Here is a 15,309-nt window from a genome sequence, read left to right on the forward strand (position 1 = left end):
AATCAGGTTGGCTTTGCAGTGTCCATGCAGTGCTGCTTTGTATAGTATCATTGTGCAGTGTGAAGATGTTTTAATGATTCCCTCTTAGTCAGACACATCAACCTATTCCGGACAGGGAAGAAGGGATGGGTGGTGGCGTCCTGTATTTCAAATTAATCTCAGAGAGACAACAACTAAATCAGTTTCATTATAACCTGATGTTCTCAAAACCATTTATCACATTATCAATCTGTAACAATTTTGGAGAGATTCTTGACCTAAATATTACATAATGCATGATATGAATATACACAATACACTGACAGCTGGCAGTGCAGATGTCCAGTCTTCCACAGTACACCATTTTGACCAACAGAACACAGTGTCAACATATTCCGAACCACCCAGTCATAGTCACTGGAAGCTGTTCTGACCTTCTCACTGATTACAGCCCTTATCTAGAATTCAACAACAAACACATACATGCATAAACTTGTAAAGTATTAATACAGTAGACTGGGAGTGTCTGACTTGTTTTGAATATCGTCACCCGATAAGGACAATAGTCATGTATGTGTTTGATGTTAATTACCAGTTGTCGTTTCGACTTTCAACAACCCATGATTACTTCTTTCATAAACCCTGTTTTTCCAAACCAAACAATATTGTCCATCATAATCTGTACACTGGGATAGTTTCTTTCTCCACTATCAGGGACCTTGTGTGTGACAACCATTAGGTAAACTTTGAGAAAAGTTGGAAACTGGGTGTGTCCACAGAGTTCAATAAAATTCCTTTTTTTTTTAATAGTTTGTCCATGTCAAATCTCTACACAGGATGTCCTCCAGGAACTGTTCAATATCCGTCTCAAGGTCCCCCACTGTGCAAATAGGGGTCCCCCCACTGTGCAAACAGTATTTGTATTTCCAAAATGCATGCATAGATCTGGTAAACTATCAACCATCTTTTTCTGGGGTCTATGACTGAGGTAAACTAAGTACATTGACATCATAGCATACCAAAGTGTGATATTCAAATGGCAGTAATCACAAATCTATATTTGTTTAATGAGATACAGTAGTGCATCAGATTTGCTCATGGCCAAAAAGAATTGCAGGAAAATTATCAGGGGCAGCCAACCAGCGTATCGCAAGAGGTATTTTTGGTGTTTGAATGTGAGTACACAATTTCGAAGAATTTTGGAGGGGGAAAGTAAAAGGTGTTCACAACTGCCCTCCCATTACAGTTTGAAAAGCTTCCCTCCAAACCACAACTTTTCCAATCTCCCCTCCCGACAACCAAAACTCAATAGTGCCCCTCTCCCCATCACAATAACGCCACCAAAAAAGTTTCCCTACATAATTTTGTCCTTCCCACTGAAGGGCTAAAATTAAAAGTGAAACAAAAATTTTCCCCACTCGCTGACATACAGATGCCTCTTCCTTTGTCCACAAATTGAATAAAAGAAATGCCTTCTCACCGCGAACCACTTGCGAACACCTTTTTAAACGAAAAGCTTCATTGGCCGCCCATAAATTTTGTCTATTTTGATCATATTTATACTGAGTGGTAGTAGTAAAAGTCAGTGCTGCATGGTTTTGTAGTGTCCATCTTAAACCTGGGATGAACATAGCATAATTTTCGTCATTCAAATACATGATTGTCAAAAGCCTCATAAGAATAATTCTGCACAAATGTTGAATTTTTTTTGCCTACTAATGATTTCACCGTCACACTGTTCAAAGAAGAAAACAGTTCATAGCTGAACTGCAGAATGACAAAATACTGCCAAACAAAGTGGCATGTGAAAATCATGACTTTTGAAATTTACAGTAGATACATTTTTACATGACATCAATTATACATGTATAGTATCTACAAATAATGCACATTCAGGCCAGTGTGCATGTAAGGGATTTTGGACAGTTTTTTTCATGGATGGGTCTCATACATAACTAACACTTTCAAGTCTATCACAGTATTTGTTCACTTCATTGCTCCAATACAGTACATTTATTCATCAATAACTGTGATGCATAGTGCTGTATTATAAACCCAAGCACTGGGCATTTTTAAAATTATCTAGGTAGATACAGTAACAAAATAGTCAAATCCACATATTGGACAAAAATCATGAAAAGACAAATTGCAAGTTTCCGCTCTCTACCCTGATATCTTCAGCACATAATAAGTGTCTCTATGGTCAGGAATACAGACATGCATCTTTACCCGAGTTCTAACTCACAGAAAACCCCCACATTTTAAATCCTGCTACAAATGCATTGCAACCTTTTGAATATAATCACTTTATCAGTACGCATCAACAATTTCTTTCAGTTGCGGAAATGTCAGCATTTGTCCATGCATAGATTATTCGCCTGGAGACTTTTTTCCGCTGCAAGGTGTCCATGCATGACTGATGGAATGCCTAAGCTTGTCCGGAAAGCTGGGGAATTCCTTCCTGGTAATTCTCTCTGGAGGTACTAGCAGGGCATAGCTCAGTTGTCTTGACAATGCCCCAAGACTGTGCATGCATACCTAAATGTCTTGGCAGTCATCAGAAAGCCGCCAGGCATAGTTGCTTTTCCCCGGCAATTCTGTTAGATTAGGAGACTAATATGTCACAGTTCTGCTACTTGGGCGATTACAAACTCTACCAGACATAATTTTTATGCATTTAGGTAAATTCAACCCCTCCACTAACTCAAACACTGAATTCCATTTGAAAGTATTTTCTTACTTCAAAAAGTAAAATGATTTGCTCTCAATTACGTTATGTTTTTAATTTTCCTATTTCCTATGTTTTTTCCTTGACACATGCTCCAAATTTACAATGTAAAACCAAAACTATTGATGTAACAGATGCTATCTCATTGAGCAATCATGAGGTGAGCAAATTTCAAGTTTCTATCATTTTTTTGATATGTAAATACATTATGAAAATACATCAATGACCATTTGATGTGACAACTCATCCCTTCAATGACCATTTGATGTAACTAGACGTCCCATATTATGTGACAAATTGTCACGTCAATGACCATTTGATGTAACTAGTCCATATTATGTGACAAATTGTCACTTCAATGACCATTTAATGTGAGAAGTCATCCCCCTAATAACCAGTTGTGACATCTTGTCAAATCAATGGCCATTTGCCATTACAATTCATCCCTTCAATGACCATTTGATGTCACAAGTACTCCCTTCAATGACAATTTGATGTGACGTGTCTTCTGTTCAATGACCATTGATGTGACTAGTTGTCCCTTCAATGACGATTTGGTGTTACAATTCATCCCTCAAATAACCAGTTGTGACAAATCGTCCTTTCAATGGCCATTTGCCATTACAAGTCATCCATCAATGACCATTGATGTGACTAGTCGTCCCTTCAATGACCATTTGGTGTGACAAATCATCACTTCAATGACCATTTGGTGTGACAAATCATCACTTCAATGACCATTAGATGTGACAAGTCATCCCTTCAATAACCATTTGATGTTACAAGTCATCCCTTTAATGACCATTTGATGTGACAAGTAGTCCCTTCAATGACCATTTGATGTGACAAGTACTCCCTTCAATGACAATTTGATGTGACATGTCTTCCCTTCAATGACAATTTGATGTGATGTGTCTTCCCTTCAATGACCATTGATGTGACTAGTCGTCCCTTCAATGACCATTTGGTGTGACAAATCATTACTTCAATGACCATTTGATGTGACTAGTCATTCCTTCAATGACCATTTGATTTGACAAGTACTCCCTTCAAGGACAATTTTGATGTGACGTGTCTTCCCTTCAATGACCATTTGATGTGACATGTCTTCCCTTCAATGACAATTTGATGTGATGTGTCTTCCCTTCAATGACCATTGATGTGACTAGTCGTCCCTTCAATGACCATTTGGTGTGACAAATCATTACTTCAATGACCATTTGATGTGACTAGTCATTCCTTCAATGACCATTTGATTTGACAAGTACTCCCTTCAAGGACAATTTGATGTGACGTGTCTTCCCTTCAATGACCATTTGATGTGATGTGTCTTCCCTTCAATGACGATTGATGTGACTAGTCGTCCCTTCAATGACCATTTGGTGTGACATTTCATCACTTCAATGACAATTTGATGCAATGTGTCTTCCCTTCAATGGCAATTTGATGTGACATGTCTTCCCTTCAATGACCACTGATGTGACTAGTCGCCCCTTCAATGACCATTTGGTGTGACAAATCATCACTTTAAGTACCATTAGATGTGACAAGTCATCCCTTCAATGACCATTTGATGTGACAAGTGCTCCCTTCATTGACCATTTGATATAACATATCTTCCCTTCAATGACCACTTGATGTGATAAGTCATCACTTCAATGACCACTGATGTGACTAGTCCCTTCAATGATCATTTGATGTGAGAAGTCATTCCTTCAATAACCAGTTGTGACAAATCTTCACTTTAATGGCCATTTGCCATTTCAAGTCATTCCTTCAATGACAATTTAATGTGACAAGTAGTCCCTTCAATGACCATTTGATGTGACAAGTCATCACTTTAATGACCATTTGATGTGACAAGTTGTCCCTTTAATGACCATTTGATGTGACAAGTCATCACTTTAATGACCATTTGATGTGACAAGTTGTCCCTTTAATGACCATTTGATGTGACAAGTCATCACTTTAATGACCATTTGATGTGACAAGTCATCACTTTAATGACCATTTGATGTGACAGGTCACCCCTCTGATCATAAAACCTCCTTGCTGTTCCTTTTTGACATACAAAATTTACACCCACCACTGTTAGTTGTTTTGAACTTGGCATTTTTAACATTTTGTAAGAGTTGTCATGACACAAAACAGACTCACTCAAGAAAAAATCCCAGCATTTTTTCAAAGGCTTAAAATTCACACTTATTTAGCACAATTCAGCTACCTGAGCGGATTCCTGTCTCTTCATAAACCTCACGGATTGCAGTATCTGCCATATCTTCACCTGGATCAGACAAGCCACCAGGAAATTTCCATCGGGCAATCTATGGAGCAAAAACAATTACAAAAAGATTATGGTCCTGAGACCTTATAATCAATCATTTTGTCAGCTATAGAGGGGGATCATCAGGAGATTATAGAAAAATTGATTTTCATTGTTTTCAATTTTATCAGTATAATGTTTACATGTTTGTTTCTTACCATTTGGGGTTATACAAACTTTACCAGTGATAACCTACACAGTGCTACTATCGATCAGAATCAACCTCTGCAGTAAATTGTAAATATACACACAACAGACTGATAAGAAAAACATTTTAATGATAAACTTTCCAATAAGCCTGCTACAATCAATTCTTTGTAATTGGCCTTCCTCTTTCTTAATGTTTAACTTGAAAAATTCAATTCTTATCGAAGAGAAACACTGCAGTGCATGATTTGGCTTGTACGACTTGTCCCATCATGCCACTGATGATGTTCCAATATTGATTTCCAGATTGTAAACTGAAGGTTATCAGGAGATAAGCAAGATTAATTTGTTATTTTTATTGATCACCTTCATGGAAAAACTGTTGTTTACTTATACACCCCCCCCCCCCTCCCAAAAAAAAAAAAAAATTTAGCGATTTTCAAATGCACATGTATAGGAGTGAAAAACAATAATGTAACCATTTACAATACGTGTAGATTCCCTTTTTCTATACATGTAATTCTACCGGTATATGTCGTTCTCCCCAAGAGATCATGTTTCTCTGTGCTGATACAACATAAGCTAAAAGACAAAAATCTGATAAAAAACAGTTAAACTTGTGTGTTGACCACTGGGTATCATCACTTACTCTTATCTTATCCTGTACCATCAACACTTCACCCTTGTCTTCGTTCAAAACAAACCCTACCAATGAGAATTTGGACAAATATTGACACAAGAGTTTTGTCTAGACTATACCCTGTGACCAAGGTGTTAGGGATGTGTAGGATGGGGATACTGTACCATCTCCCTTGTCTTTGTTCAAAAGTGGTCCTACGAATAAGCATTGGACAAATATTCAAATATTAATACAAAAAAGTCAGTATCCTAACTGTAAGGTAATAATACACCAAAATGAGTTTATTTTTGGTTTGTTTGTTTGTGTTTGTTTGGTTTTTTGGGGTCAACTATGGGTGTGGAAAAACAGTTGGGAATCAATATCCTGTGACCTGTCGTACACTGTGAGTTCAAATTTACAAAGAGAGTTAAAGGACAGAGACAGGGAATATATTTATTCCACTTTTCATAAATATAAATATACATGAAAAGATAAAAGAAGTTGAATGTCAGTGTTTTCTTTTGAAATACAACTAAAATCTGACTTTTTCACATCCAAAGATGAACGCCTATGTCACAAAAGCAACCCCTACCCCCTCGCTCTGATGACAACACTATCATCTGTCATTTCTGAACTCCATCATTGTATGAGAGAATAAGCAGTACAGAAATACACCCTTCGCAAGCAACATTCTACAGAAGGTTGAAAAAGTTATTTCAAAATGTACAGTGCATGTACAGTACATTGTAGACGTAGTGAAAATACCTGAAATACAAAACCAACAATCCAAAACTTCAGGTAATGCTGTCCATCTGCAACATTTGTTAATCCTGGGTGACTTCCCGGTGATTTTAATAATAGTCATTTTATAATCCTAGTGTAAAATCCATCAAGCTTTGTTTAATCACATATAGTAGAAGCGTCTCACTGCAATGGTCTATGGTTTAATAAACTTGTACAGTTACATGTACCGGCTGTGTAGTAGGCATGTATAGTATGTGCTGTTTTCTCTTGGCTCTCTCTCTCTGTCTCTCTGTCTCTCAGTGTGAGATGACAAGACTTTCTGACTCTGTGTTGTATTAGCTGCTGGAATGGATGCCCATAGCAATATACCACACAGAGGCCATTGATTGATCGCATGGGCATTCTGATTGTCTTGCACCTTCAGTGGCAATGATATCTGTGTCTTTTCATGTGTTCATGGGCTGGAAGCACAACGGACATGCCTTGCTGTTTGAGAATAAAAAAACCTTAAAAAAACTACTCACACAATGGCTATTCCTAAGAGTAGACGCCTAAAATAGGATTGATAGAGAAAGACTGAGGAAGAATGTAAAGCCATGATGCTCACTGAAAGGCACTGTGTGGTCAAACAATCTCTATTGTTTATTCAAGTACGCTCAGACAGACTGATCCACTGGACACCAAAAACGATCAACAGACATTGTTTATCCTCGATTACGGCCACTTGAATGGGCTCCTCTCATTTTCCATGTCTTTTCACATTTTGTGAAAACTTTTTGCAATGTACAGTGCTGCTTTGTGTTTGAATTTCATACTGAGCTGGCCCTACCCTCCTCCTAACAGCACACTGTAAAAGACATCGACTCGCAGAGACCTGTAAATCGGACGGGGAACGGGGGAGGAAGTGCGGAAGGAGGTAGAGGTTAGGGGTACAGTGGAATGAATATGAAATTTCTGCTTCTAACAATTGAAAAAATAAAATCCATAGGATATGTAGCCTTGGGAACTGATATCAATAATTGATTGATTAATTTACCGATTGATTGATTTGGGTTTACCTGCTTGCCTGTCTATCTGTTTGTCTGTATGTATGTGTGTTTGTATACAGTCATGTATAAACTTGGACTTGCTGATATACGTGGGCATTTGTTGTTCATTTCAACTTTACCTTGACTGTGACCATGGTCAATTTCTTCCCCAGATAAGAATGACAACCAACAGTGTCAGGTCAGGGGCATAAAGATTTGTACCCAACGACAATGACAAAATCAAAGATATCGCTCGGTTCTTAAGTTACAGTGCAGTGCTGTGTCTGGCTGAGTGTGTACAAAATCTGCCATAAATTTTGGACAGTTTTCATTCTTTGCTATGCTAGTTTATTTCTTTAAGAAAGAAAAAGTAAAGAAAAGAAAGAAAGATGAGAGATGACAGGAGTGATTTATTTCATGAGTCTTTTGGGATTCCAGCAGAGTTTTGATCCTAGGTGAGTTCTCAGTTCCACTGGGAGATGTGATGGATAGTATAGAAGAGAGAATATTACTGGAGGGCTGACATGAGAGTTGCAAGTTAATCCACCTTTTTCAATTATTCATATGAATGTCATTTTCTTTATTCCTGCCTCGGTTCTACCGTACATAAATCACTGCTGTCCAAAAAGTCAATGATCGACAAAGTTCTATGAACTGGTTCAGCATTCTGAAAGTCAATTTCTGCACCAGTGCAAATGGAATCACGCTAGATCTTTGGCCAGGCAACCTCTTAAATTTCAGTTTTACGCTGAAGTGAAAAATTTGCATCTTCTTCTTGGAAGTTGATCCGAACATGAAACATTCATTTCATCTGGAAGTTGTGTATGTAATGTTAGTGAAATAATACTGATCAATTTTTGCATTAGACTTCAGCAGTGACTATAACCCTCACTGGTGAACAGAATGATTGAAATCCAAGTGGCTGTAGTGTGAGGGCTCGTAGAATTACATTTCCCCATCTTGAAAGCAGAAATGAATTTGTTGGGAAGGAAGCTTAAGGTAGCATGCACCTTGGGACAGATATCCGGACTCTTAAACTTTTCCAATATTTTTTTGGTCTAACGCTTGTTGGGGGCTAATATTGAAGCTCTCTGAATAAAGAAAGTGTGCACCACTTTATTTTCGTGCAACTCAAAAATTTATTTTTTGCCCACACTGTTAATATAAGGATGGTAGGCATTTTGAATTTCAAGTGTCAGTAAATATTTGGTAGTTTGTTTCTCTTTTACCAAACTTTGCATGGTGATCCCTGATCTTAATTCCTAATTTCAAAAGGAAATGGGTTACCTAAAGTTTCCTTATTGAAGGTTTGAGCAAAAGTTGAAGTCTTTCAACTTGTGGTACGCACTACCTTAAGGTAGAAAGAACCTAAGGGACGGGTAGTCGGACTCTGAAACTTTTACAATTCTTTCTGATCTACCACTTGTTGGTACTCATTTTAAAGCTCTTGGCATAAGAAAAATTTTCATTGTCTTAATTCTTTGAAAATCGAACATTTTATTTTTCTCCATAGAGTTAACACAGGGATGGCAGCCATTTTGAATATTAAATATAGGTAAGTCTTGGGTAATTTGTTTCTCTTGTACCAAATTTTTTTTGGTGACCCAAGATTTTTATTCTTGATTTTGAAAGAGAATGGTTGAGAGATTCCTTGAGGAAAATTTGAGTAAAAGTTTAAGTCTTTCATTTTTGAAGCCCATACTACCTTAAATCAGTGTTCATTCATCAACTTTGCTTATGGCAAGCTTTGAGCAATCGATGGAAACACTGTTGAGCGTTTTTGGAATACTGTGAAAATTGATATTGTTACCGAGACAAACAAACCAAAACAAAATACCAATTTTTGAGGTACATTACAGTCACTCTGGAAACACGCAGAAGTCAGACATAAAATGGATAGGTGGTATTGTTGTCCGACAACCGATCAACGACTGACCACCGGCAATGCCACTTGAAGGAGTTTGTATACTATGACTGGGGGAACAATGCCTCCCTCTGTGAGAACACACTTCATGGCTTCCTGGCCTTTGACCGTGGCTAAAAAAGACGGTGTGATTATTGAGTAAGCGGACACCCCCTCTCTCTCCCCAACCCTACTCGAGCAGATACAATGTTATCCGTCACATGTCATATCCACAAAGCAATGATCAATCGACCAGCGAGATCGCACCTCTATAATTTCAACCTGTCCTCTGGACAACCCTGGACTGTTGAGCCTCGGAGCCCTTCCATAATAAATGAAAAGCCCCGTTGAGAGACAATGTGAACGACGACTTCATCATTTAACATGGTTCATAAAAGCACTATCAAAAGACCATCAATGAAAGATAAGATAATATATTAATGTCATCAAGGAGTATTAATTCCGGAGATTTATAACTTTTTTGACCCTATGTTAAATTCCATGCGCATACATGTATTTCCTCAGGGATTTCATATTATTGAACAATGCCAAACGATCGGATTTACATTAATTATATCTTATTTTCAGACCCTGACTACTATAGTTTGTTAGATCTTTTATTTTCTTCTATTGAAAAAATGATGTCTGAGGGAGTGACTTATTTGCAAATTGAATGATATTGAAATAAAAAGCAAACAAAAGCAAGCCCAGACAAAATGGCAAGTCACTGTGTGCCGGCCAATGGTGCGTGTCAAGTTGCTCTATTAAGGCCGAATAAAAGACTTTGCAACTATTTCTTGTTCATACATGTTGGTGCTGGCAGGCAGTAGGGAAAAAAAATGCAGCACAGTTCTGTGGCCTCGTGTGAGACTCCTAGACACTTGCTGTTCACATACTCCTGCCTCATATTTCAAACTGGGAAATGAGTGTGAGCTCAATTTCAGCAAGAGTGACCAACAAAGGATGACAGGGGGGAAAAAAGGGGAGATTTTTTTGAAAGGCCTGGTTAATGTCCATCATTGTACATATTGTTTCTTTTTGAAATCTAGTACTGGAACCAAAAAAAAAAAAATCAAGGCAATCAAATCGATTGAGAAGGAGAATAGCGTGAGTATATGCTGATTGTGCAAATGTCCCATTCTTAATGATATCAGCAGCATAATTTTTTTTCAATTTCTTATACGGTAATTTCTAATCTGACTTTGAGATTTTTCCAAATTTTTGGCGTAATGTGAGCTTTTGAAATGAGCTTGACACTTAGCTTAGTTAATCAAAGCCTATTGCACTGAATAAAGATATCTGTCAGAATATAGTTATAGGGTGCATTCTGGAAACACTTTATCCTTCTTCCCTGCACGACATCGCGATGAACGCCTTTAAGCAGCAGGAACGTGACTGGCATAAACCATGGCTCCACCCTATTTATGTCATATACGCGTCCAACAAGAAAACTCATACCTGTACCTACAAATTGTTATACAAAGGCTTTATCTCATCTAGTGCACTTAATCAGTGCTTGTTAACTTTTTTTGATTCAATAAGACCACTCGTTTGAGGCGTACTATGGGGTTCACAAACCGCGACTGTAATTCTCCGAACTGTTCACTTGGACCTGCATACAATTAACTTAAGAATGGGGTAATACATCTTATGCATGGTGTGTGTTATTTGGGCATTGTCAATTCACTTGCTCTTTGACTTTTATTTATTATCTCTTGTGTTTGCCACACAATGCCATTGGTTCTGGCATACCTGGTTGTACCTCGATTTTGATGTGTGTGCGTAGCTTAGGGTGTTATGTGTTCAATGCTCTTGCAAAAGTTCAGCTTATCCAAAAATTTGTGATTTCTAGTGCTGTTACAGAAATACATGTCCATGCATGAAGATGTCCTCATGTTGCATATGTTGCACCGTCCCTGATACAAACAAGTTCATCTTTGAGCTTGTGCATATACATGCACGCACATGCACAAACTTTTTTCCACTATATACTGACATTCTTATATATAACAGAAATATATCACTACAGTATTTGTAAGTAATTTTTCTCTCTCTCTCTTCTAAACAGTATCTGGAGAAAAACACACACACATACCTGCTACTCCTACTTGGTGCGTGGCATAAATTGGTATTCTATTGGGCAAATCGTCTGGCAACCATTTGCATAACGTGACGGTCTCTCCCTGAGAATGATGAAGCTTAAAACCCTGTTGTGCCGCCAACGGTATCAGGTCACTTTGCATGATGGGAACATTCAGCCATATTGCTTTCTTTCCGGATGTCTTCCAGAGATGAAGCGAATCTGAAGAATAAGGATTTATGTTTTTGGTGATCAGATGGCAAAGAATATGTTAGCTAACTTATGTGTCAGTATAAGAAACTTTTAAACATAAAATATTTGTTCAGTTTTTCAATGCTGTTAAATATGTGCTCATTGTAACTATGTCAAGAACATACATGTTCCCAGGTGGGAATGAATGTTGTACTGGATAAGTTGTTTCAATAGTTTGCTGTAAAGACACTGATATTGTGATGTGGCCTGGCATTTTCACAACTTGATATTCTTGGAGGCTGAAAAGGACATGGAAAATTTGAAAGCATGAACTGTTATTGGAAGTTTATGAATACGAACACGCACAAACAAAAGAACAATTTTCATCTCATCTCCTGTATGGCGCCACGCTTGCCCAACACTTCAGGCTGCTATCTCTGTGCCGCATGACAAAAATGCTGACAATTTTGAACCGACATGGCGTATCATTTATCACACCATATATCAAAAACCCACAAAGCAAGGATTATGCCCAAAATACATGCAAACAAATCGGAGCCACCGCAATCATGATTTCCCTCTGCATGGGTCTATGACCAGCTGACATTTCAATCTCCTTTATCTCAAAAATGTTAACATTATTTTGTCTGTCAAACATGAATGTCATAGATCCTTGAGGTCAGAGGTCAAACTGATTTAGTTATGCCAGTCATGACAACAAAGCACACACAAAGGTATTGTTATTTTACTACAATCAAAGAGTGGTATATCTCACTTCCTTCAAACTCAGCTGAACTCAGCCCAACCTATATTGTTGAATTTTGCTCATCAATCATCTAGCCACTCTAAGGTCTAACAATACACAGATTGTTCCAAGCTGTTTCAATTTTCAAACACCAGATAGAAAGTTTTGTCATTTCAGATAGGCAATGCTATTTATTCAACCATTTTCTCAATCAATAACACCAAAAAAACTGCATTAATAAGTGGCAGTCACCAATGTGTACTCAAATGGACTGTTCATACACATTATATGTATTTATACATGCAATGTACATAACACAAACAAAACATACACCTACAAATAAACACACATACACCCACACACAACAGCTGCACAACACTGAAACGTATAATGGAAGATATGTGTAACTACAACACGCATATTGCGAATCAGTTACATCGTTAATAAGAAAAATGAAGCAAATTTGTAGATCTACACGACATTATTATACATAGAAGCATACCAGCAGATTTAGCAAAGTGACACAGCTCATATTTGTGGAACCTGTGTGTCCTTGATACTTTTCATGTAGGTTTGTGGTGAAAGACCTTTTTTATTCAGGCTAATTGACACAAGTATTTTACAGCTCTGGTTTATAGTGTACTTCTAAGCTTAGTCAGTCCAGGATCTGGCACTAATTTTGGGGAGAGAACGGTTTTATTTTCTTGTATTCTTGTTACCCATGATTTGACAATGAAGAACTAAATCATATGTAAATATTGGTGAAATTACAGCTTGAAACTTGTATCAACAGTCGGATGCCATACCTTCAAAACAAGCAGGAAGTTCCAAACATGAAGTGTATTATGCATTAGGCATTAAAGTTGCCGCCGTTATGACATTATTTCATAATTTACCACTTGTTGGAATTTATTTCTTCAGTGGCAACACCACTAGGGGTAATGTCAGGTCACATTGGTTCAGATGTGGGACTCGGTGACTTTTGAACCATACCATCATGGTGATTTCCTGACAGGTACATATACCAAGGAGGTTGTTACACATTGTTACCATGCTCTGTCCATTGCGTTTTAATTGGTCGAGCTGAACCACGTGACTGCCCACAAATACACTGTAATGGTTTGTTTTCATGCCCGTGAATATGAATAATATCGTAAACACAGTAAGTTCATGGCTAAAACGAAAATTGTGATTTGTACAAAGATCATAATCAACCACAAAATAAAATGGAGCATTTGTGGGCCAAGTTTAGAGGCTTTTTTTAAAAATTTCCGGATTTGCAAAATTTTTGCAGCCCGCGCACTACTCACTGACAGGTTCTGGGGCCCCGTTGTCGTTCGCACGGGAAATTTTCGTAAATTTTGACGGTTTTTCGGGGTTCATTGATAATATAATTGAAATAACAGACTCCGTGCTGACCATTAACGTTTATTTATGGGCGCGGGCTCGAGGAAAGCCAAATTAACGGGCTCGGCAAGCCTCGCCCGTTAATTTTTGGCTTTCCTCTCGCCCTTGCCCATAAATAAACGTTAATGGTCAGCGCGTCGTCCGTTATTTCTATATTAAAAGATTCTATACAGGGATTAAATGTTACTAAGGAAGGAAGTAAGTGGTGTGCACATTGTTACAAATCATCAGCACTTCCCAACATCACCACTTGGTGGCGCTGTTTCACTTCCCAGTTTCACATGTAAGGCCTTCTCAACATTTCACCCATGAAAAGATGATGAACAAAGCAGAGGATTTTATCACAAAATTTTCTAGCCTTTTGAGACTTGAAGGAGAAGGATGCGTCCTGAAAGCAATCGTATGATGAGATGATTTTTTTTATTCTTTCCTTTCTCTTCTCTTCTCTGTTTTGTTAACTAATTTTTTCAGACAAGTTGCTCCGTGATCTTGTTCATTGGCTGCACACATTCACAGTTATGTAGATTTGTTTTATTTGCCACTTTGTTGGAATATATTTATCTTTTCCGAAAAAGACTTGTAAGGCCTGCACAGACAAACATGAGTTACGGGTGCTTGTCAATGTTTTTTCACCATTCTTCTAAAAGTGAAGCTAAAAGTGAGCTGGGAACAAATGAGAATTCTCCACCTCTTGAGTCTTACAACTACTTTCATAAGTTGCTATGACTTTTGTGCAGTAGTTTCTGGCAATATATAGCCATTCTGTTACATAAGACCGAACTCAATGTTGTCCTTGTCTTTTAAACCACCTTCTGGCATTTTATCTTAAAATTGGCTGGCTTTTGACTTGAGATAGTAATTCAAAAACTATGGTGTTTGTGACGTGGTCACATCATCAACTGAACTTTTGTTAATAGCGGCACACTACCAGTGAAGGATGACAGCCCAGGAGCTTTGTATTTGCCCAATGCTACTTTTAAATATTCAGAAATATTTTTTTTAGCTGAAATGAAAACATCATTACATGTTGTGAGTTTGTTCAAATGAAAAAGTAACAAGGCAAGTTGCCATATGGTAGAACATATTATCTCAATATCAATGCTGTATGTCACAAACTGATACATATTCTACTGTTTCAATTGGTTACATGTATAAAAGGTGTTGAATGTTGCATAAGTTTTCAGATGTCTTTGAATGTGATGTTTCCCGAGCACTGGTATTCCTTACTTCCAGATGCCATGGTTTACCGAGACTTTTAAACATGTGGATGTAGCAATGCGTTTTTGACAACACTTGTTGTAAGAATTTCACCTGGATCAGGCCACAGGATGTCATACAATACATTCCTCCCTGTGGACATTCTGTTCGAGAACATTTTTTACGTATAATGCCATTGTCACCGTAATTTGTAACA

The 15,309-nt window shown here is 37.7% G+C and overlaps 1 protein-coding gene across 5 annotated transcripts in view; it reads right to left on the reverse strand.

Moving 5' to 3' along the window:
- LOC139131023 (nucleoside diphosphate-linked moiety X motif 6-like) overlaps positions 1 to 15,309 on the reverse strand; it is a 51,845-nt gene that overhangs the window by 12,217 nt on the left and 24,319 nt on the right. For 4 of the 5 annotated variants that reach the window (XM_070696922.1, XM_070696924.1, XM_070696923.1 and 1 more), the window contains 3 exons: positions 11,567 to 11,773; positions 5,827 to 5,882; positions 4,932 to 5,031 (listed from right to left, as the gene is read on the reverse strand). In XM_070696922.1, coding sequence (XP_070553023.1) covers positions 4,932 to 5,031; positions 5,827 to 5,882; positions 11,567 to 11,773 — 363 coding nt within the window. Of the gene's footprint in view, positions 1 to 4,931; positions 5,032 to 5,826; positions 5,883 to 11,566; positions 11,774 to 12,109; positions 12,249 to 15,309 lie in introns of those variants that run through there. The other variant, XM_070696926.1, reaches the window with a different exon arrangement.

Source organism: Ptychodera flava, chromosome 4 (assembly GCF_041260155.1).
Source record: "Ptychodera flava strain L36383 chromosome 4, AS_Pfla_20210202, whole genome shotgun sequence".
NCBI classification, from domain to species: Eukaryota; Metazoa; Hemichordata; class Enteropneusta; family Ptychoderidae; genus Ptychodera; species Ptychodera flava.